General features: G+C 42.5%; 2 protein-coding genes across 11 annotated transcripts in view; one reads left to right on the top strand and one right to left on the bottom strand.

The window, feature by feature from the left end:
- The window catches only part of RWDD1 (RWD domain containing 1), a 35210-nt gene extending 14928 nt beyond the window's left edge, over positions 1 to 20282 (bottom strand). For 2 of the 6 annotated variants that reach the window (XM_089333757.1, XM_089333756.1), the window contains exons 1-5: positions 20104 to 20282; positions 19452 to 19605; positions 18844 to 18944; positions 10512 to 10577; positions 3318 to 3448 (exon numbers count right to left, since the gene is read on the bottom strand). Coding sequence is in view for 2 of the 6 variants with exons in the window: in XM_008263401.5 (XP_008261623.1) it covers positions 3318 to 3448; positions 10512 to 10577; positions 20104 to 20176 (270 nt within the window). In the remaining 4 variants the exon portion in view is untranslated. The remainder of the gene's footprint in view (positions 1 to 3317; positions 3449 to 10511; positions 10578 to 18843; positions 18945 to 19451; positions 19606 to 20103) is intronic. The other 4 variants (XM_070073683.2, XM_089333755.1, XM_008263401.5 and 1 more) reach the window with 2 other exon arrangements.
- Positions 20283 to 20453: 171 nt separating this feature from the next.
- Positions 20454 to 23356, top strand: part of TRAPPC3L (trafficking protein particle complex subunit 3L) — a 72024-nt gene continuing 69121 nt past the window's right edge. For 2 of the 5 annotated variants that reach the window (XM_002714745.6, XM_089333761.1), the window contains exons 1-2: positions 20454 to 20919; positions 22414 to 22618. The gene's annotated coding sequence lies outside the window, so the exon portion shown is untranslated. Of the gene's footprint in view, positions 20920 to 22411; positions 22619 to 23356 lie in introns of all 5 variants that reach the window. The other 3 variants (XM_089333758.1, XM_089333760.1, XM_089333759.1) reach the window with 3 other exon arrangements.

Raw genomic sequence — 23356 nt, forward strand, 5'->3', positions numbered from 1 at the left:
ATGATACAACGGAACAGGAACTTAATTCAGTTATGGTGTTTGGAGGTAAGGCCTTTGTGAGGTAACTGGATTGGGTCATTAGGGTTGAGCCCCTAAGATTAAATCCTAGTGGGTTTATAATAGTCCTTACAAACACAGACATGCATGTTTCCTCCTGCTATGTGAGCCACCACAGAATTCTTTCAGCAAGACAGCTGTCACTAAACCGCCTTTATAAAGTTAGTTGACTCAACTATTTTGTTGTAACAAAATAAAAAGCTAATACAATACTTTCTGAGTTCTTAAAATATAAAATTTTTGATAACCAAAAATTAATACAATTACTTTTCGAGAAAATGTACAAATTTTCCTCAATATATGTGATGCCAGGCAATTTCTTAGCAATCAAAACGGCCTTTTGAAAGGAAAGAGTTTTAGCACAAATAAAATATCAAACACATGAAAAATTCACTCAAAATGGAATGAATAATTTACCTACTATGTGGCCAAATCAATGTTAAAAAAAAATAGCATAATTATCCTAGGTTCTCTGCAGTGTTTTAAAGTAAAGAAATTAAGCCAAATGATGTCAGAATTATGCAATTTCATGTTGGGTAACAAAGTGAAAGGACACAGGGTCAGCAAAGATTCCTGTGTGTTATATCTTCTTTCACTCTCTGTTCTTTAATAGCTCCAGATATTTTGATAACATCAGCATTCCGAGACATTGGTCCTTAGAATATACAAGACATACCTAAGGTAGAGATGGAGGTTATGCTTACTGCCCTCTCTCTTTAAAGTAAACAAACAGAACTTAGACTTTTGATTTTAAGATAGTAGAGTAAGGATTTTATTTGCATTTCCTACTCTCTATTCTCAAGAACTCATAACTCTTTACCAAATATCTGCCAAGCCTAAATTGTGGTTAGTTTCTTCTACAACAGAACTAGTCAAATAAGAACTTTATGGTATCTACTTTTTGTTTTTTTTGTTTTGTTTTGTTTTGTTTTTTTGGACAGGCAGAATTAGAGAGAGAGAGAGAGAAAGGTCTTCCTTTTTCCATTGGTTCACCCCCCAAATGGCTGCCATGGCCGGCGCACTGCACCGATCCGAAGCCAGGAGCCAGGTGCTTCCTTCTGGTCTCCCATGCGGGTGCAGGACCCAAGCACCTGGGCCATCCTCCACCGCCTTCCCGGGCCACAGCAGAGAGCTGGACTGGAAGAGGAGCAACTGGGACAGAATTCGGCACCCCAACCAGGACTAGAACCCAGAGTACCAGCGCCGCAGGCAGAGGATTAGTCAAGTGAGCCACGGCACTGGCCAGTATCCACTTTTTTTTTTTTTTTTTTTTTTTTTTTTGACAGGCAGAGTGGACAGTGAGAGAGAGAGACAGAGAGAAAGGTCTTCCTTTGCCGTTGGTTCACCCTCCAATGGCCGTCGTAGCCAGCGGGCTGCGGCTGACACACCGTGCTGATCCAATAACAGGAACCAGGTACTTATCCTGGTCTCCCATGGGGTGCAGGGCCCAAGTACTTGGGCCATCCTCCACTGCACTCCCGGGCCACAGCAGAGAGCTGGCCTGGAAGAGGGGCAACCGGGACAGAATCCAGCGCCCCGACCGGGACTAGAACCCGGTGTGCCAGCACCGCAGGCAGAGGATTAGCCTAGTGAGCCGCGGCGCCAGCCAGTATCTACTTTTAATACCACGTAACCTCCCCTCTTGGAGGTCTCCTAAACTATTAGCGCTGTTTGTAAGCTTAGGGAAAAAGAAAAACACCAATCACCAATTCTTTTCCCAAATTATAAGCAACTAGCCTATAACAGATCAGAATGTGTGAGAGTTTTAATTTTATTAAAAGTTGGAATTTTGGGGCCAGAGCTGTGGTGCAGCAGGTTAAAGCTCTGGCCTGAAGTGCTAGCATCCCATATGGGCACCAGTTCTAGTCCTGGCTGCTCCTCTTCCACTCCTGCTCTCTTCTATGGCCTGGGATAGCAGTAAAAGATGGCCCAAGTCCTTGGGCCCCTCCTGCACCCATGTGGGAGACCCAGAAGAAGCTCCTGGCTCCTGGCTTCGGATCGGCACAGCTTCAGCCGTTGCGGCCATCTGGGGAGTGAACCAGTGGATGAAGACCTCTTTCTCCATCTCTACCCCTCTCTGTAACGCTTTCAAATAAATAAAATAAATTAAAAAAAAAATAAGCTGGAATTTTGGGGCCCAGCACTGTGGCGTAGTAGAAGTTTAAAATATCTGCCTGCAGTGACAGCATCATGTGGGCGCCAGTTTGAGTCCCAGCTGCTCCACTTCTGATCCAGCTCCCTACTCATGGCCTAGGAAGGCAGTGGAAGATGGTCCAAGTGCTTCGGCAACTGCACCCACATGGGAGACCCAGAGGGAGTTTCTAGATCCTAGCTTCGGCTCAGCACAGCTCCAGCCATTGCAGCCATTTGAAGCATGAACCAGTGGATGAAGGACCTCTCTGTCTCTCCCTCCCTCTCCTTAACTCTGCCTCTCAAATAAATAAATAAATATTTGTTTAAAAAAAAGTTGAAATTTTTAGCTACACATGGGACCAATCTAAGAACCAAACCAAAACTATATAAAGTATCTAACGGCCTGGGGCCAGCACTGTGGTGCAGCAGGTTAAAGTCCTGGCCTGAAGCGCCGGCATCCCATATGGGCACCAGTTCGTGTCCCGGCTGCTCCTCTTCCAGTCCAGCTCTCTGCTATGGCCTGGGAAAGCAATAGAAGACGGCCCAATGGGAGACTGGGAGGAAGCTCCTGGCTCCTGGCTCCTGGCTTCAGATTGGCACAGCTCCAGACGTTGCGGTCATCTGGAGAATGAACCAGCGGATGGAAGACCTCTCTCTCTGTCTCTACCTCTCTCTGTAACTCTATCTTTCAAATAAATAAAATAAATCTTTTTTTTTCTTTTTTTTTTGACAGAGTGGACAATGAGAGAGAGACAGAGAGAAAGGTCTTCCTTCCATTGGTTCAGTCCCCAAATGGCCGCCACGGCTGGAGCTACGCCGATCCAAAGCCAGGAGCCAGGTGCTTCTTCCTGGCCTCCCACGTGGGTGCAGGCACCCAGTCACCTGGGTCATTCTCCACTGCCTTCCTGGGCCACAGCAGAGAGCTGGACTGGAAGAGGAGCAACCAGGACTAGAACCCGGCCCCCATATGGGATGCTGCACCGCAGGCAGAGGATTAACCAAGTGAGCCACGGCACCAGCCTCAATGTACACATTTTTAACAGCATTTTTAACTCTTGAAACCAACTTATAGAATTCAAGCTCAATAAATAACATCACCATAAAATATAAAACTGTTATTTCCTTACCTGTAATGCTAATAATTTTAAAATGTCTGATACATCATTATCTTCTAGATTTTCCTGGGAGAATATTTCATAAAGAGGAGTTTCATCTGGGTATTTTTCACTGTATGTAAACTTGAGGGTAGTCTGGACAGCTGAAAGACGAGAATAAAAGTTTGAGGTGAATATCTTAAAAATACAGAAGCTGTTGAAGCAGTAATTAATTTACAACGTGTCCATGAATAGTGGCAAAACTAAGGTTACTAAGAGATCGGCTAGATAATCACTAATATAAACAATATATATCACAAAGGGATACCCGTTATCTTCCAGGATATGTCCTAGCAGGCACTAGAATTGGGAAAAGAGCCAGGATTCAAACCCAGAGACTCCGACACGGGATGTGAGCATCTCAAGCAGCATCTTAACCACTGCACCAAACACCCAACCCTAGTAAGTTTTAACAGAAAATGTGTAGCATGACCATTCAGTCACAAACTGACTGGTAGAACTGAGAACTCAGTGGGCTGGACTGCAGAGAGATACCCCGCATTAATGTGCCCATGAGAATTTCTCTCCTAAGCAGTGTCAAATCTGTAAACCGGCATAGGCCAAAAGAATAAGTAAGAAAGTATAGATCAATCAGGTTAAAGGTTTACAAGATAACCATAAAACTGTCCAGTTCAAAATCATGTCATCTAACCAATAGCCAGCAATGCCCTATTGGCACTGTGCAGATATTAATACAGTTTCCATGGCTACAGTTAGATTTTTTTTTTTCCTGCCACCAGGAACTGGCTCTGGTAGAAGCTTGAAAAGGAGACTACAGTAGCATTTTTTAAATGTGTTATATTCAGGTCCTTTTGTTTATCGTGGGGAGAGATTTTAAAGAGAGTGGCTGCCGGGGCTGGGGCTGTGGCACAGCGGGGTTAAAGTCCCAGCCTGAAGCATTGGTGTCCCATACGGGCACCGGTTCAAGTCCTGGCCGCTCCACTTCCAATCTAGCTCCCTGCTGGTGCACCTGGGAGAGCAGTGCCCCTGCACCCATGTGGGAGACCTGGAAGAAGCTCCTGGCTCCTGGCTTTGGATCAGCCCAGCTCTGGCCACTGCAGCCATTTCGGGAGTGAAGCAGTGAATGGAACACCTCTCTCTCTCTGTCTCTACCTCTCTCTCTGTCTTTCAAATAAATAAAATAAATCTTTTTAAAAAAAGATATTCAAAAAAAGTCACATAATCTGGGGTCATCTTTGAAAATAAATAAATAGAGTGGCTTTTATACATCCTGTAATTCTCAGTCATGCAGTGTGATAAAATACCACTAAGTGATAAATGTATTTCATGTGTAAGAAGTGCTTTTTTAATATTCCCACAGCAGTTCATTTAACTGCTGTGCCAAACCCTAGTCCCTATATTTTGTTTTTATCTTCATTCATGATATCTACAAAGGATTTTATGAGTTAATCAATGTAAAAGATTGAGTGTTAGGGTCAGTAAAAAACTCTATGCCTTCTGGCATTTTTCTTTCTTCCGTTATTATTCTAATTTTATTGCTAGAATAATAAGTTTTTCTTTTTAATTATTTTTCCCAGTTTTCTTGAGGTATACTTGACAAGTAAAAATCATATATATTTAAGTAAACAACATGATGTTTTTATATACATTTGTGAAATTACCACAATCAAGCTAATTAACTATCACGTCACATAGTTACAATTCTGTGTGTGAAGTAAAAACTCACCTCTCTTAGCAAATTTCCAGTATAAAATATTATTAACTATAGTCAGCACACTATACATAAAGTCTCCAAAATTACTCATGCCACTTAACTGAACATAGGGACTCTTTGGCCAGTATTTCTCCATTTCTCAGGCCCCAGTTGCTAGTCCCTAAACAATCAATGTCAAAGAAAAAATTGAGAAAAATCAAAAAATATCTTGAGACAAATGAAAATGGCAATATACCATATCAAAACCTGTGGGTTGGGGCTGGAATTGTGGTGCAGCGGGTTAAACTGCCACCTGTGATGATGCCAGCATCCCATGTGAGCAGCAATTCGAGTCCCAGCTGCTCCACTTCTGACCCAACTCCCTGCTAATGTGCCTGGGAAAGCAGGGAAAGATGGCCCACGAATTTGGATTCCTGCCACCCATGTGGAAACCCAGATGGAGTTCCAGGCTCCCAGCCCAATCCAAGCCGTTGTGGCCATCTGGGGAGTGAAACAGCAGATGGAAGGTCTCTTTCTCTGTCTCTGTTCCTCTCTCTCTGTAACTCTGCCTTTCAAATAAATAAATCTTGTGGGTTGCAGCAAAAGCAATTCTAAGAGGAAGGTTATAAAAATAAATACCCACTTTAAAAAAAAAAGAAAAAATAAATAAACCACCTAACTATATCTCAAGGAACTAAAGCATATCTTAAGGAACTAAAAAAGGTGGAGAACAGAGTTGCACAGTGGGTTTAGCCACCACATGTGATTATACCACCCCATACGGAGAGCCAGTTGGGACCCCCAGCTGCTCCACTTCCAATCCAGCTTCACACTAATACATGTGGAAAAGCAGCAGATGATGGCCCAAGAACCTGACGCTGTCACCCAGGAGGAAGAATCAGGTGGAGCACCTGGCTCATGGTTTCAGCCTGGGCACCCCTGAATGCTGCAGCCATTTGTGTTGTAAACCAGCAGATAGAAGCCTTCTGTACCTGTCTTGCCTTCTCTCTCTCTCTCTCTCTCTCTGTCACTCTGCCTTTCAAATAAATAAATAAAAATTTTAAAAGAAATTTAAGAACTTAGCATAAAATCAAAGGAAAGAAATTATAATGATCAGAGCAGAAATAAATGGAATAGACTAGAAAAACAGATAAAATTGATGACACTTAACTATAGACTAAAAAAAAAAACCGAGAAGACTAAAATATTTGTAAATAAAAATTATAAATGAAAGAGATCTTAAAATTGACACCAATGGCCGGCGCCATGGCTCACTAGGCTAATCCTCCACCTGCAGCGCCAGTACTCCAGGTTCTAGTCCCAGTTGGGGCACCGGATTCTGTCCCGGTTGCTCCTCTTCCAGTCCAGCTCTCTGCTGTGACCCGGGAAGGCAGTGGAGGATGGCCCAGGTGCTTGGGCCCTGCACTCGTATGGGAGACCAGGAGAAGCACCTGGCTCCTGGCTTCGGATCAGCACAGCGCGCTGGCCGTAGCAGCCATTTGGGGTTGGTGAACCAACGGAAGAAAGACCTTTCTCTCTGTCTCTCCCTCTCACTGTCTAACTCTGCCTGTCAAAAATAAAAAAAAAATTTAAAAAAACTGACACCACGGGGAAGAAGTTGGTTATATGATGCAAAGTTTCAAACAGGACGAATAAACTCTGGAAATCCATTATATAGCATAGTGACTATAGTTAATTTTAATATGTATATACATAAAAAAACTGCCAGAAGAGTAGATATTAAATGTTCCTACCACAAAAAAACAAAGTAAAGTTCAGCACCATTACTGGCATATTAGTTTTTTCTGCTAATGTGTCAATGGAATTTTTTTAATTAATTTATTTATTTTGAAAGAGAAAGAGAGAGAGAGCAGAATCTTCAATCTGCTGGTTCACTCCCCTGATGGCTGCAATGACTATCACACTAGGCCAGGCCAAAGCCAGGAGCCATGTGCTTCATCCAGGTCTCCCATGTAGGTTGCAGAGGTCCAAACACCCAGGCCATGAGCAGAGAGCTGCATCAGAAGTGGAGCAGCCATATGAGATAGCACCCATATGGCATGCTCGCATGACAGGCTGCAGCCTCACCCATTACACCATAATGTGGGCCTCGTCAATTGAATTTGTTTCATGCGCACTATATCCTGAGAACATTCTTTAACATATAGTTTAAATAGCTCCGAGTTGAATTTCACCATACAAGTATATTAAAATGCATTTAACTGGAGCTGGCATCGTGGCACAGCAGTTAAGCCTCAGTCTGTGAAGTCAGCATCCTACGTGGGCACTGGTTCAGGTTTTAGTTGCTCTACTTCCAATCCAGGTCTCTGGTGATATGCCTGGGAGGGCAGCGAAGGATGGCCCAATTACATAGTCCCTGCTCTGATGTGGGAGACCTGAATGGGGCTCCTGGCTCCTAGCTTCAGCCTGGCTCAGCTCTAGCTGTTATAGTCATTTGGGAAGTAAACCAGCAGATAGACAATTTCTCTCTCTCTCTCTCTTTCTCTTTCTCACTCTCTCTGTCTCTGATTCTCCCTTTAACTCTGCCTTTCAAATAAATAAATCTTTAAAAAATACATTTTGGGGCCAGCGCTGTAGCGTAGCAGGTAAAGCCGCCACCTGCAGTGCTGGCATCCCATATGGGCGCTGGTTCGTGTCCTGGCTGCTCCACTTCCGATCCAGCTCTCTGCTATGGCCTGGGAAAGCAATGGAAAATGGCTTAAGCCCTTGGGCCCCTGCACCCACGTGGGAGGCCCGGAAGAAGCTCCTGGCTCCTGGCTTTGGATTGGCGCAGCTCCAACCATTGCAGTCAATTGGGGAGTGAACCAGCAGATGCAGGACCTCTCTCTCTGCCTCTCCTTCTCTCTCTGTGTAACTCTTTCAAGTAAAATAAATAAATCTTTAAAATAAATAAATAATAAAAAATATGTTTCATCATTTTAAAAAGCAAGGTTATCTTAAAAAAACTTACTGGTTTTACCATAAGCACTATACATTCATTGTAGAAAATTCAGAAATATAATAAAGGAAAAAATAAAATCTCAAACAATCCCATCAATAGGAAGAAATCTGTTACCATTATAGTACACTTTACTTAACATATCTTAAAAGCATTTCTGAAAACATATTTCAAAGTATCTTTCTTTCTACATTTTAATCCAGATTATATAAACATTATACAATTATTTGAAAGGCAGAGAACACACAGACAGAAGAGAAACAGAGATGAAGACAGAGTTCTTCCATCAGATGATTCACTCCTCAAACAGCTGCAATAGTCAGGGCTGGGCCAGTCTGAAGCCATGAGCCAGAAGCTCCATTAGGCTCTCCCAAGATGGGGGCAAGAACTCAAGTACTTAGTCATCATTCACTGCTTCTCGAGCACAGTAGCAGGGCGCTAGATGGGAAAGCAGAGTTCCAGTGACCCTAACCAGCATTGGAACCAGTGTTCCAATATGGGATGCAGGTATCCTAAGTGGCAGCTTAACCTATGCCACAGTACCTGCCCCATATATGTTAAATTATTTATTTGAAGGAGTTACAGAAACAGGAAGAAACAGAGAGCCTCCATCGGCCAGTTCACTCCTAAAATGGCCACAACAGCCAAGGAGGAGCCAGCTCAAAGCCAAAGGCCTGGAGCTTCTTCCAGGTCTCCCACATGGGTGCAGGGGCCCAAGAACCTGGGCATCCTCTGCTGTTCTCTCAGGCATATTTGCAGGAAGCTAGATTGGAAGTGAAGTAGCCAGGATTCGAACTGGTGCTTGTACGGGATACTGGCAAAGTAGACAACGGCTTTACCTGCCACACCAGCCCCAAGACTCATTTTTAATAATCATTTATAATGCCTCCTTTAAAAATTATAAACTAATTACCTTTGTCTGCTTTCCTACTAGTTGGTTCATTAAAATGAAGTTTTCAAATAAAAAACAGTACAGTCTAGAAATCTCTCAAAGAAATAATTTTAAAAATACTTTCAGGGGCCGGTTTTGTGACGTAGCGGGTAATGCCACCGCCTGCAGTGCCAGCATCCCATATGGGCGCCGGTTGAAGTCCTAGCTGCTCCACTTCTAATCCAGTTCTCTGCTATGGCCTGGGAAAACAGCGGAGGATGGCCCAAGTCCTCGGGTCCCTGCACCTGTGTGGGAGACCGGGAGGAAACTTCTGGCTCCTGGCTTCAGATCAGCGCAGCTCCGGACATTGTGGCCAATTGGGGAGTGAACCAGCAGATGGAAGACTTCTCTCTCTCTCTCTGCCTCTCCTCTCTCTGTGTAATCTGACTTTCAAATAAATAAATAAATCTTTAAAAAAAAAATATTTTCAAATGGGGCTGATGGCCTATATAGCACTACTTTACAGATATATTATGCCATTACACCAATGGACCTGCTATTCAGAATTTGGAATCCCTTTCTAGAAATTCCTTATTTTTCATTTCAGTAAATCTAAAGAAAATTACATTCAGGATTATTTTATCAATGAATACTGCTACAGGATTACAACACCCTTAATGGCATTATATGAAGCCAGAATGATGTCACAGGCTTCTTTACAACGGGAGTTTTAAATAGTGTGAAGAGCAGTCAGTAAAAGATTTATTTTGTGTTTTAATCCCATAGAGAAAAGTTTAGATATCTGCAACAGCATACTGGTTATCAACTCAGTAATAAATAACTCAGTGTCTAATATCTTTAGGTGAGATTTCAGTAATATAAACACCAACTTCATTTTCAACTCATTTCTATACAAGACAGATTCAGAGTTATTAAGTAAAAACATTATAATTAGCTATTACTGACTATTCCTGACAGAATTTTGGTTCACTAGCCTAATAGGGAAAAAAAAAATCTTTTAAGTTGACAACTTATAAACAATATTAACTAAGTGAATGGAAGATGGAAATTGGCTTCAGACACCATCACTCCCAAACATCTGTCAAATTTAATTTATTTAATTTATTTAATTTCAATGTATTGACTTCATAGCTGCTTTATTTCAATTTTATATTTAATGGTTCTACAGCTGGAGAACAGTTTTATCTGGTTTTATATATACATATATTGAAATAACAACAGAATGTTCACTTTAAAGAAACAGAGAAAAGCATATATACAGCCTCATTTATTACAGCAAATATTGAGTAAACAACCGAAATATCCAAAGACAAAAACAGCCATGGAATACTTTATACAACTATTGAAATGAGTTTGCATGCAAGTCATGTTTTGGATAAAAATCTACTTTTTTTTCTCCTGCTGCCCTGGTTATTGTTTCTGCTTCACTTTTCAAAAGTTAGTTTATTGTGACATACGCTATCTCACTGATTCCACTCCATTTCTCTAGGAATCACATTTATGCAATAAATACTGACTAGAAGCACACATCACTTATAGTAGAGCCCTAAGACCATCTTAGCACTTCCATACAAGCAGTTAGGACTAACAATGGCTGCACAATGAATAAAATTCCTGAGAGAGAAACTGAGAAAAACCACAAGTATTTTTTATAACACTTACTTTCATCATTCTCTCCTGCCTCAGATGTCACAGTAATGGTGAAGCTGGGTGGCTTTTCTGATAACACTGCAAGAAAATACACAGAGGAGTTAAATTGTTAGCATGCTTCCTAAGGCAGATGCTTTTCCTTATCAGCAAATTATCACTACTCAGTCCTTGACACTGGTCCCTACTCTGTATTTTCATTTTCACAACTGAGGGCCAGTTGTGAAACACATGGCCAGTGTAACAAAGCTTCCTCAATATAATTGGCCTTCTATATTTTTTAACAAATGTGTGTAAAATATATTTGATGTGTTTCATTCTTCTTCTCCTTTAAAGCAGTCAGTTACAGAAAGAAAGGGAGAGACAGAGAGATCTTCTATCCACAATGTTATGGCATAAAGGGTTAACATCAGCACCCCATATGGGTGCCAGTTCTGATCTGACTGCTCCACTTCTGATCCAGCTCCCTGGTAAAGTCCTTGGGCCCCAGCACCCTCATAGGAGACCCCAATGAAGTTTCTGGCTCCTAACTTGAGACTGGCCTAGCCCTGGCTACTGTGGCCATTTGGGGAGTGAACCAGCAGATGGAAGATCTCTATCTCTCCTTCTCTCTAACTCTGCCTTTCAAATTAGTAAAATATTTTTTAAAAATACATGTTTGCTCTGATCTGTGGTAACTAATAGAGTACTTAAAATGTAATCTATAGGAGGAAAATTGACACTTTGAGATAGGAAGATTTTAAACAGCCCTTGCCTTAACTGTTCTGTTTTTTCTTCATACTAATTGGTGAACTCGCTACTTAGTGTAGGGTTAATCTTATGAGTACAAAAATTAACTGAAAATTGATCTCTGTAAAATATCAGAATGGGAAAGTATGAGGGAAGAGGAAGAAAGGTGGGAGTATGGGTGGGAGGAAGGTGGGGGGGAAGAAGCATCATGTTGCCAAATCTGTATATATTAAATGCATGAATTGTATTCCTTAAACAAAATAAATTTAAAAAAAAGGACCAGTAATAAAAAAATACAGATTGAACAGAACATTGCAAAGATAAAGCATCCAACAACTTTCTATTTAAATTGAGAACTATCTTTACTCCAGAAGGAAATACCAATTGTAGATGACCCTCTTGGCATTTTGTCAAATGAATTTAAGTGGGGAGTTTACTGTTTATTTCAAAACCTCCATCTATACAAGGAAAATTACATTCTCAAAACATCCCAAATGGAATGGCAGGCAGTTTGACACTCCCCATCAGAAACTGATTGATATTCATGTTATCACTTTTTGTACTTATGTGAATGATCTTCAGAAAATTAACAGAAATTATGTATTATGAAAAATTATGCATGGATTTCTAAATTCTTTGCTTCAAAATTAATTTACCTTTTAATTCCATTTTCCACAATGGAATTTTTTAAGTATCCTCATTTAATCTGTGGTGTAACTCAGAATCTCCATTACTGTTTATTAAACAGTAAATATGGATTTATTACACTTCTGTGCTTCTTGTGGGCTCACTTGCTCTCTCTCTCTCCCTCACTCTCACTCTCGTTCTTTCTCTCCCCCTTTCTCTTACAGTGTTTCTGGGGCCAAACTTCATTTTTCATAAATATTTACTAAGCTGCTACCATCTTTCACAGAACTATAAAATGAAATAGCTAAATAGCTATGAATCTAAATATCATATTGCATGCAATTAAGCAAGACATGTGAATCAGCACTCACATAAATGAAGACGCTTTATATACCATTTACACCCTGATATCTAATACTTTAACCTCTATTCTGCCTCAATAACACTATAAAATCTCTATGTGACCTCCCAGATCACTACCTGGTGGTATCTAGAAATTCAATAAAAACAGCTCAAAGAAAGGACTAAGCTAATAACATGAAAGGAGAAAAATAACAAAGAAACCTGCTTCCAGAACCATCTGAATTATAAAAAAAAAAAAAAAAAAGGAAAAACAAAAACTTCAAGATAGAAGGATGGCTGCTAAGCCTATGAGAAAAGCCTTTGTCTTATTCCATGCTGGTAAGCACTGGCAACTGGCAGGACTTGCAGTAGCTCTGAAGACCCTTTCTGAAATGAAAGGGATTACTGAAGAAGTCACCATGGAAACTATTTGGCCCTTGCTACCTGGAACTTTCTGAAGCTGCCATAGAAATATATATTATCAATAAGACATTCAATACAAGTACCTTCATTTTAATGGAAGTTTAAGGTGTTTGAAGCAATAATGATCACCTCTGATTACTAGAAAGATGCTTGCCAGAAAGATAAAAGAATCGTTAGACTCATATTCTAATAGGTCTTAGGCAGACCTATGCCACATGGCCAGTGTAACAAAGCTTCCTCAATATGATTGGCCTTCTATATTTTTTAACAAATGTGTGTAAAATATATTTGATGTGTTTCATACTTCTTCTCCTTTAAAGCAGTCAGTTAAAGAAAGAGAAGGAGAGACAGAGAGATCTTCTATCCACTAGTTCACTCTCTAGATGGTTGCAATGACCAGCACTGGGCCAGGCCAAAGCCTGCAGGTCTCTTCTCTTTCTGTACCTCTACCTTTCAAATAAATAAATAAATCTTAAAAAATAACATAAAATAAAACAAGCTAACACAGCTAAAGAGAACTTTAATTCAGTTGAGGATGATCTACAGAAAGGTGAGAGTTAAAACCATTCAACTAAATTAGATCATGAAAGAGAAAATGTACCACAAAGAAATAAAAGCCAGTAAGGATTTTGTAAAGAACCCTCAATTTGAAGAACAAAGAGGAAGAACTTGTCAGAGATTAAAAGCAGCAGCCAGGAGAGGTAATAACAAACTCAAGAGACAACAGTGTTATGAAAATTGAGGGGCAAGTTCCAAGAGGGAGAGGATGATTCACCCCATCCCACCCCATTTCTACCCCCTGTTTCTTGTCTCAGGCTTCTAGGAAGCAGACTTTATCACATAATCAGCCTCCAGAGGCAGCTTTCTACCTGTACACAGTGTGTTAGCACCAGATGCAATAAAGTGGTGGAGCCATAGGCACACACTTTAATATTTGCATAACCTAAAGCCCATTTTATTTGCAAAAATACCCCAACTATCATGATCTGGATCTAACAGGGCATGATCTGCAGTGTGCACTGAACACATTATGGCTCTATATAGAGGGAAAACTTGGCAATGAACTATTGCCCTGTAAGATTCCATCTAAATCCCTAACAAGGACCCCTGTGATCTGGCCCCTGCTAATTTGTCAGGTCTCATTTACCACGACTATAATTTCTCAACCTATGTCTAGCAATACCAAGCCATCTGTCCTTTAAATACAATTCCTCAGAGACCTGCTTCTGCACAGGCTGTGCGGCCTACTTGAATACCCTTTCCCCAGTCTCACTCACTTGTTAACTCCTCATCACCTCTCAGTTCTCCAAAACAATTCAGAATGTCCCTTCTCCCTATCAGATATCTATTTTCCTAATAGACTGAACTCTAAAAATGTATACAAATTTTTGGGAAAATGAGGAAACACAGGAAACACAAAAAACATGAGGATATTACCAACAGTATCAAAGAACTGCCTGACTGGGAGCCATTTAGAATAGGGAGGCAGATGGACCAAAAAGCTCATGAACTATCAATCCCTGAGAAAGCACAATGAGAAGCATGTAAAAGCATGTAAAGAAAAGAGCAGCAGAGGGGGGCCTGCGCTGCAACGCAGTGGGTTAAAGCCCTGGCCTGAAGCACCAGCAATCCCATAAGGATGCCGGTTCTAGTCCTGGCTGCTCCTCTTCTGATCCAGCTCTCTGCTATGACCTGGGAAAGCAGTAGAAGATGGCCCAAGTCCTTGGGCCCCCGCACCCACGTGGGAGACCCGGAAGAAGCTCCTGGCTCCTGGCTTTGGATCAGCGCAGCTCTGGCCGTTGCAGCCATCTGGGGAGTGAACCAGGGGATGGAAGACCTCTCTCTCTGTCTCTACCTCTCTGTAACTCTGTCTTTCAAATAAATAAAGTAATAAAAGAAAAAGAACAGCAGAGCCACAAAGGTCATAGACAGGAGGAACTTCGGAGGTCAAGATTTTAGATAGGTCTGGTGTTGTAGCACACTGGGTTAAGCCACCACATACAATGCCACCCAACTGCTCTGCTTCCAATCCAGGTTCCTTGAATATACCTGGAAAAGCAGTGGAAAACAGCGCACATACTTGGGCCCTGTCACCTACATGGAGGGCCTGGATGGAATTCCAGGATATCGGCTTTGGCCTGGCCCATTCTTAATCCTTGAGGTCATTTGAGAGTGAACTAGTAGATGGAAGACTGATCTTTCATTCTCCACCTCCCCTGCCACACATCTCTCCCTTTCTGTCATTCTGCCTTTAAAATAAATTAGTAAATATTAAATATTTAAATAACAAAGTAAACTTTTAGATGGTATTTCTATAGTGTGGCTATGCCCATAAGCAACTGAATAAACTGGAAATCAAAACTAATAGTTGGCAAAGACAAGGAATTATGAAGCCACATTAGAAGAATGAACAACTAAGATGGTAGATTTCTAGAACACCCTATATTTGTGTAATAGTTACAAATTATGTACAGTTATTTTATTTCTCATTAAATAGGTATGGAAACTGGGGCTTAGAAAGATCATGAAATTTGTTCAAGGATACTACACTATCCTGCCCACAGAGAAAAAACTGTGAACAAGGAAAAAGGAGCTGGGAAAACTGTTAATAGTGCCCCCAAACCCACCCTTCCCTTCACTGAGAATAAAAACCATTACCAACTCCCATTCCAGTTAGCCCTAAACAAAGGACTAAGCTCCAGCTCACAAGATGAAAGCAGATATACATCTTTTGGCAGTTTCCAACAAAGTTCGTTAAGAAACTGCTTTCACGAGAGGGAGGAGATGTACAATTTGGGACATGCTCAATCGGACTTGCCCCAAATGGTGGAGTTAGAATCATGCCAGGGGATTCCAATACAATCCCATCAAGGTGGCATGTACCAATGCCATCTCACTAGTCCAAGTGATCAATTTCAGTTCACAATTGATCACACTGATAGGTCTAAGAATCAAAGGGATCACACAAACAAGACTAGTGTCTGCGAATACTAACTGATAGAATAAAAAACGGAGAGAACGATGCAACATGGGAAGCGAGATACACAGCAGACTCATAGAATGGCAGATGTCCTAAACAGCACTCTGGCCTCAGAATCAGCTCTTAAGGCATTCGGATATGGCTGAAGAGTCCATGAGAGTATTTTAGGCATGGAAAGTCAAGACACTCTGGCAAAAAAAAAACACAACAACAACAACAAAACAACCAGAGGACCTAAATGAAAGATCTCTGCGAGTGAGATCCCAGTTGAAAGAACAGGGCCATCAAAGGAGGTACCTTTCTCTGCAGGGAGGAGAGAACTTCCACTTTGACTATGACCTTGTCTGAGTAAGATCGAAGTCAGCAAACTCAAAAGGCTACCATAGCCTTGGAAACTCATGACTAGAGCCTAGGGAGATTACTAACGCCATAAACAAGAATGTCAAATTGTTAAGTCAACAACAGGAGTCACTGTGTACTTATTCCTCATGTGGGAGATCTGTCCTTAAAGTGTTGTCCAATGTGAATTAATGCTATAACTAGTACTCAAACAGTATTTTACACAGAACATAATATTTTACACTTTATGTTCTGTGTGGTGCAAACTGATGAAATCTTTACTTAGTATATACTAAATTTATCTTCTGTATATAAAGATAATTGAAAATGAATCTTGATGTGAATGGAATGGGAGAGGGAGCGGGAGATGGGAGGGGTGCGGGTGGGAGGGAAGTTATGGGGGAGGAGAAGCCATTGTAATCCATAAACTGTACTTTGGAAATTTATATTTACTAAATAAAAGTTAAAAAAAGAAACTGCTTTCACTTTTTTCTTCATTCCTTTATATATCACCCTGCCTGGAAATGGGATGCTGCTCTCATCTTGACCATGGATGAGAGACCACATCTTAGGGATGGCAGAGAGCTCACTCAGAAGATGCCTGGTCCCTGAGGAACTTTTAGACTGACGCTGTCAGAACTCTTTTTTATGTGCAAGGGCAATAAACTTTTACTTTTCTAAAATATCAATGTTATTTTTTTCTGTCATAGCTGAGAAAAGTACAAAATTGAGTGATAACTAAAATGAGGATTAGAAAGTTGTTATATAATGGGTTTGAAACAATGAATGATTCCTGAGTTCTGATGAAGGAATAATCCCTTTCCAGTGCATTACTGGGAGCTGGGGTAAGCAGAGAAAAGATAGTCTCCATTAAAAACACCAGACTTCCACCATTATGAGTGAATCAAAATGCTTTCGAGAAAAAGAGTAAGGCTGTTGGACATAGCGAAAGGACTAATCGAAGAGCGGAAGAGATGTCAGGCAATATAAGGAAGATCATGATGAAACAGAACTAAGGATTTTGTCACCAAAAAAAAAAAAAAAAAAAATGGATGCAGCTGTGCCAAAAAGTACTCTAAAAGGATATCCAAACGATCTTAAGTTTTCATAAAGAACTGGAGAGCTTATATTAAAATAAATTCCTTTGGGGGCTGGCACTGTGTCGTAGCGGGTAAAGCCACCGCCTGCAGTGCCAGCATCCCATATGGGCGCCGGTTCAAGACCCAGCTGCTCCACTTCCAATCCAGCTCTCTGGGAAAACAGAGGCAGATGGCGCAAGTCCTTGGGTCCCTGCACCTGTGTGGGAGACCGGGAGGAAGCTCCTGGCTCCTGGCTTCGGATCAGCACAGCTCCGGCCATTGTGGCCAACTGGCGAATGAACCAGTGGATGGAAGACCTCTCTCTCTCTCTCTCTCTGTAACTCTGACTTTCAAATAAATAAATAAATCTTTAAAAATTAATTAAGTAATTAATTAATTCCTTTGGTCATTAGGGAATGTTTGTCCTTTCCAATAGTACTGTTTTAGAAAAACTGCTTTTACAATATGACTTCCTCCTCCCTCTAAGAATGCAATTACAACTTTAAACAGCTGTTATAAAGAGGTACTGATACAGCAAATAGAGGATCATGTACCCCTCTTTGTAAAGCAAACAAAATTAAAGGAATTTGGCTATGGTTGACCTGATGCCACCAATTTTTTCCAACAAAATGCCCACAGGTAGCGATTTTGATACAGAAATGGAAACAACCAGGTTCGATTACCTTAGCAGGACCTTGTCAAGTGAAGCACAACTGAAGGAGAATGTGGTGTTAGGAGAGTTCGTTTATAGTTTTAAGGCTATTTGTTAGGATGGTTGGATCAATGTGTAATCAAGCAATAGAACAGGCAAAAAGAAGAAATTATATTATGATTTGTTATAATTCACAAAAATGCAAGATTGGACCAAGAGTTCTTTGCAAACAGTCAAGCAATTAATTCTGAGATTAGGCAAAGAAGATTCATAGACCGACTCCTTAGCATCCATGTGGGGTGATGTGTACTCAACAAATGATTCTTTGTCAAGCATTCAGTCATTCATTAAAAAATAAAAAAAGTATACTATGTCCTTCAACAGTAACAGTGAGCATATACCAAACCCAGAACTGTGGCTGGAAATGAAGTTAGAAAACTACCAATTAGTATTCTTTGGCAAACTGATACAAGCAAGCTCTCTTTCTTAAACACGGCATGAAAATATTAAAGTATGGAAACATAAAGGGCTATAAATCAGCAAACTTGGCAAATCCCCAAAATTTCCTACGACTAAACACAGAAACATCTCATTTCAAAGTCCTTTGCCTTTTCCCTGAATAAGTGTTTTAATGAACATAATCACAAGTAAGGCAAAGTTCCCTAAGCACTGGAAATCAAAACATCTTAATTGAATTTTTTGCAAAGCTGGTAGGGATGCTACCAGGAATTACAGACAGATGGGCTCATGAGTTACTGCAGAATACTTGATTGCATCAAAAGATTTATAAACTATCCTTTATTACCCTGGGTCAGAATGCTCAAAGCATTTGTGTATCTGACAAGAATTTCACATGCTGAACTACACCAGGGCTGCCAGCACCCTGTGCAATTTAAAACATTCACAAGGCTGTTCGAAGGTTTAAAATGTAGCACCTTTGTAAATGCTTATATCAGGGATACCGTTACATCCAAAGAGATGAAAAGAATAGCATATCCTCTGCCTTCTTGACTGTGCCTACAGCGTCCATACTTGCTGTAACTCCAAAGTAGAAGAAATAATCAATCATCATGATTAAGAGCACAACCAACAACAGGCCCTACAATCGATTTATTTATTTAAACATTGACAAAGAAGCAAGGACAGAAAACGGAGCCAGACTTCATATACACTCACGCAGTTAATGACACTCTCAAACCCCTCTCTCAGCTGTACTTCAGGTCAGAGAGAGTACGAACAGCACTGGCGCTCCATCGGGAAAACTGACAGACATCTGCCTGTTGGCAAAGCAGAACAAAATCTGCTACTGGTGCAAGCAGTGGACAGAAGGTGGAGCCAAGAAAAAACTAAACAAGCAAAGGGAGAAGGACTATTGCACGAGGGAAAGCAACATAATTTACACTGTGAATTCTAACAAAGATGGACTACACTCAAAGGAGGGGAGGGGAACCTACATCCTACAAAGCTAAGGTCTACACACTCATATAGGATTTACTAGACTGCTTCTTAAATCTCAGATAAGTGACACGAATACAGTTATCATATAGCATTTTCAGAATCACTTGAAGCATGTTTAACATAGAAAAATCTTAAAAATACACCTGATGAACTTCTCATTAATGTTTTACGTTAGACAGCCCAATCCACCAAGTAATCAGGTCCTTGCCATCTCAGCTGGGACAGGAGCGCAAGTCCCCCCTCTCTGGGAGGTGAAAGAAGAGGAAAGATTTCCGGACCTAACTCCCAGTGCTAGTCCCGCTGGAAGACCCAGAACAGCCGCTTACTTTTCCTGAGCCTCCATTCCCTTGCTGGTAGCGGGGGGCGTCACAGGCCAGGAGACATCTACTCTCCCTTCCAGGTTACCAAGGGATGAATCCACAGTGGAACTGAAATGTGGGCCACACCATTCAACAGGCACTCTGCAGAATGCTAGAATATCTATTTTAAAAAAAAAAAAACCAGAAAGCCGACAGACTTCAGGGACCACGCGATTCCCAAAATTGATTCTGGGGAACTGCGAAGCGCACACACAAACTTTAAAACACCATCGCATGAAAAACAGCGCCTACTTCAATAAAGGGGACTACGTGGAAACGAACACCCTTGCGGTGCCTGGAAAACTGATCCAGGGGCACCGTCTTTTCGTGGATTCCACCAAATCTGAGGTTGCCGAGGGTTACACAACAACGCAAGTGTTCGGGACTCAAATCCAGGCCTGACACCCTGCGGACCTCACCGGTGTCACCCGGACTTTCACACTGCAGGGAACCCACGGGGAGGGCGAAACAGTCGTTGAGTTACTGATAACTGAAGAACTTGGAGAGAGCGGCGGGCGAGGCGACCGCACCACCTCGCCGCCCCTTTCTCCTCCCCAGCCCGGGAGGCCCAGGGCTGCCCGCCCTCACTCCACCTCGGGATCCCGGCCGCGAAAGTCACCTGTGAAGGAGTCAGGGTAGATGGATTCCAGGGCCTCCAGCTCGTTACGCTGTTCCTCGCCGTAATCTGTCATCCTGGCTCTCGCGGCGTCCGCCCATGGATCTCGCAGACACCCAGGCGGCGCGCTGCAGGCGAGAGCGCGGCCGAGCAGGGAGGGCAGGCGGCCGTCGGGCGAGCGCAGGCGCAGAGCCCCAGCCGGGGAGGCCTGGGGCCCACAGCCAGGCCGGGCCAGCTGAGATACCCGCCCAGAGCCGGCCTCCGTTTGCTCCCCAAATCGGCGTTCGATTTAATCTGCCTACTCCGGAAGGGCGCCGCTTTGCCGCCTGCCTCACGTCAGCTCGGGGTTTGCTGGGACTTTGGACCTTCCGGTCAGGCATTCGCCAAGAACAGCCAGGGCCGGCTCCTGGGTGTAGTAGGGCCGGAGCGTGAAAAGCCCCTGAGCCCGGCGTCCTCGCTCGATGCGTCCGGGCTGGCGGCCGGCCTCGCGCGCCTGGGCGGGGCGGTGAGGCGAGTGCCGGAAAAGGGAGTCGTAGGCGGCGAGCCCTGTGGTGTCTGCTGGTGGTGGGGTTCGCGTGTGTTGGGGCTTTTCTTGGACTGCACGTTGCCCGACAGCCCACGGGAGTTGGGCGAGCGGCAGGGGCCAGTGTAGGAGCTGCTGAGCCAGGCTGTGTGTCCGCGCCGGGCGAGTCCGGAGGGTGGGCCCCTGGGCTAAGTCGAGGGGAACCGGAGAAAGCTGCTCCTGGGCCCGAGGTCTCCAGCCTGCCTTTTGTGAAGTCAGCGCCACTGAACGTAGACCTAAAATATCTGATTATTTCTGTGAGTCCATGAAGGAGATGTAGATGTCAGTAAATTTTGATATGCGTTCGGTACCTTGGACTTGGTGATAATCACTTCTCAGAACAAACAGTGTAAATAACATGCAAAGTAGATGCATACACAAAATGTATGCATTTAAGACACATACGAAAATAAAGTATTTGCGTCTGTCATCTGTTCACTGAAGGAATTGCAAAGATTGTCAGAGAACCATAATGGCAAAAGCTAAGAATGTGGCTAAATAAGCAATACGTTTTAGACTAATTTTTTTTTAAAAGATTTATTTACTTGAAAGAGATACAGAGAGAGGGCGAGAGACAGAGAAATCTTCCATCCACTGGTTCACTCCCCAAATGGCCACAGCAATCAGCAATGGGCCAGATTAAAGCCAGGCGCTTCTCCGGGTCTCCCACGTGGATGCAAGGGCCTAAGCACTTGGGCCATCTGCTGCTGCTTTCCCAGGTGCAGTAACAGGGAGCTGGATCGGATGTGGACCAGCCAGGTCTCCAAACAGTGCCTATATAGGATCCCAGGGATGCAGGAAGTGACTATACCTGCTACATCACAATGCAGGCCCCAAAAGGCCCCAGATGAACATTTTTTGAACTTTTTAGGTTTGTACTTTTGTTTATAAAAAAGGAACCTATGTTTGTTACATTATGATGTTAAGTCAAAAAAATTTTTGTTTTCTGTATTAAAGCTGGTTTCACTCATTTAATATGGGAAACACTTTTCAAATAAAATGCTCCTTAATCATGAAAGCTCTAGGGGCCGGCGGCGTTGTGACACAGAGGATTAAGCAGCCGCCTGTGGCTCCTGCATCCCTTTGTTTTACATCAGATCACTGTAATGTTGAAACAAAAGAGTGATAATCTGACCCTATTTTCATACTTTTGGGACAACACTGGTTATTGTGATGAAAATTTACTTAAGGGAGACAGAATCTGGAAGTGTAGAGACTAAATATAGGAATAATTTGTGCAAAAGAATGGTGATGTGGACTGGAGCAGCAATAATAGTAGTGAAGTAGTCATCGAATTTTGAATATATTTTAAAGAGAGAGAGCTGTTAGGATTTGATATAGGTTGTAAAAAAGAGAGCAATTAGGTGGTGAATTTCAGTAACACCATCCGGGAATTTTTTTTTTTTAAGATTTATTTATTTGAGAGGCAGAGTTACAGTCAGAGAGGCAGAGACAGAGAGAGGTAGAGAGGTTCATCCTCTGGTTCACTCTCCAAATGGTCATAATGGCGGAGCTGGGCCAATCCAAAGCTAGGAGTCAGGAGCTTCTCCCAGGTCTCCCATGTGGGTTCAGGGGTCCAAGCATTTGGGCCATCTTCCACTGCTTTCCCAGGCCATCAGCAGGGCTCTGGATCAGAAGTGTAGCAGCCGAGACTCGGGGTGCTAGTGCCACAAGTGGGAGGCTTAACCTACTGAGCCACAGCTCCGGCCCCTGGGCATCTTTTTAATTTGCCTTTTGTATTTATTTGAGAGGTAAGAAGACAGAGCTCCCATCTGCTGGTTCACTCCTCAAAGGCCTGCAAGGGCCCCAGCTGCAGCTGAAGCCAGGAGCCAGGAACTCAATCCAGGTCTCCCCCATGAGTGGAAGAAGCCCATTGACTTGAGCCATCACCACTGCCGCTCAGGATGTGTTACTAGGAAGCTGGAGTGAGGAGCCAGAGCCGGGTATGGAACTCAGGTACTCTGATATGAGACACTGGTATCTTAACCAGAGTTTTAACCTCCAGGCTGAACCCTGCCCGAATAACTTCTGGTTTAACACCTCATTTGTACCCTTTTCTGGCCATCTATGCTGATGCAAAACAGCAATGGAAGTGATCCTGTTACTGTGTAAATCAGATCTTGTCACTCCTTTGCTCATAATTCCTCCCCTCCTAACTCCAATCTCAGATGAGAGGCCCATGTCTTTACAATGCAGGCCCTGTAGACTCTGGCTCCTAAACCTCAGGACCTGCAGCTCCTGTTCCCTGTCTGACATTTTCTCTCCCTCTCTGATGCCTGTTCTCTGCTCCAGCCACAGTGTCTTTCCCATTCCTCAAAAATGCAAAGCAAATTCTCCTCCTAAGGTCTTTGCATAGGCTGTCCCCTCTACCTAGAATGCTCTTACCATACTCACATGGTTCATTCCTCATATCCTTCAAGACTTTCATCAGATGTCACTTTTTCAATGAGGCTACACAACCCTATTTAAAATTTAGAATTACAAATAATTCTCAGTACTCCCCATCCCCTTTACCCTAGCCTATTTTTCCACTGTAGCATTATACTAGAAATAGTTATATGTATGCTGTCTCTCCCTCTTGTAGAATTTAAGTGCTGTGAGGGCAAGGATCATTGTCACAGTTGTATTTTAGCTTAGATGGTAATCCCTAAAGCAGAGTAGGTACCTAGAAAATACTCACTTGCTGAATGAATG

Source organism: Oryctolagus cuniculus, chromosome 5 (genome assembly GCF_051225735.1).
Source record: "Oryctolagus cuniculus isolate XC-2025 breed Fujian yellow rabbit chromosome 5, ASM5122573v1, whole genome shotgun sequence".
Lineage (NCBI taxonomy): Eukaryota > Metazoa > Chordata > Mammalia > Lagomorpha > Leporidae > Oryctolagus > Oryctolagus cuniculus.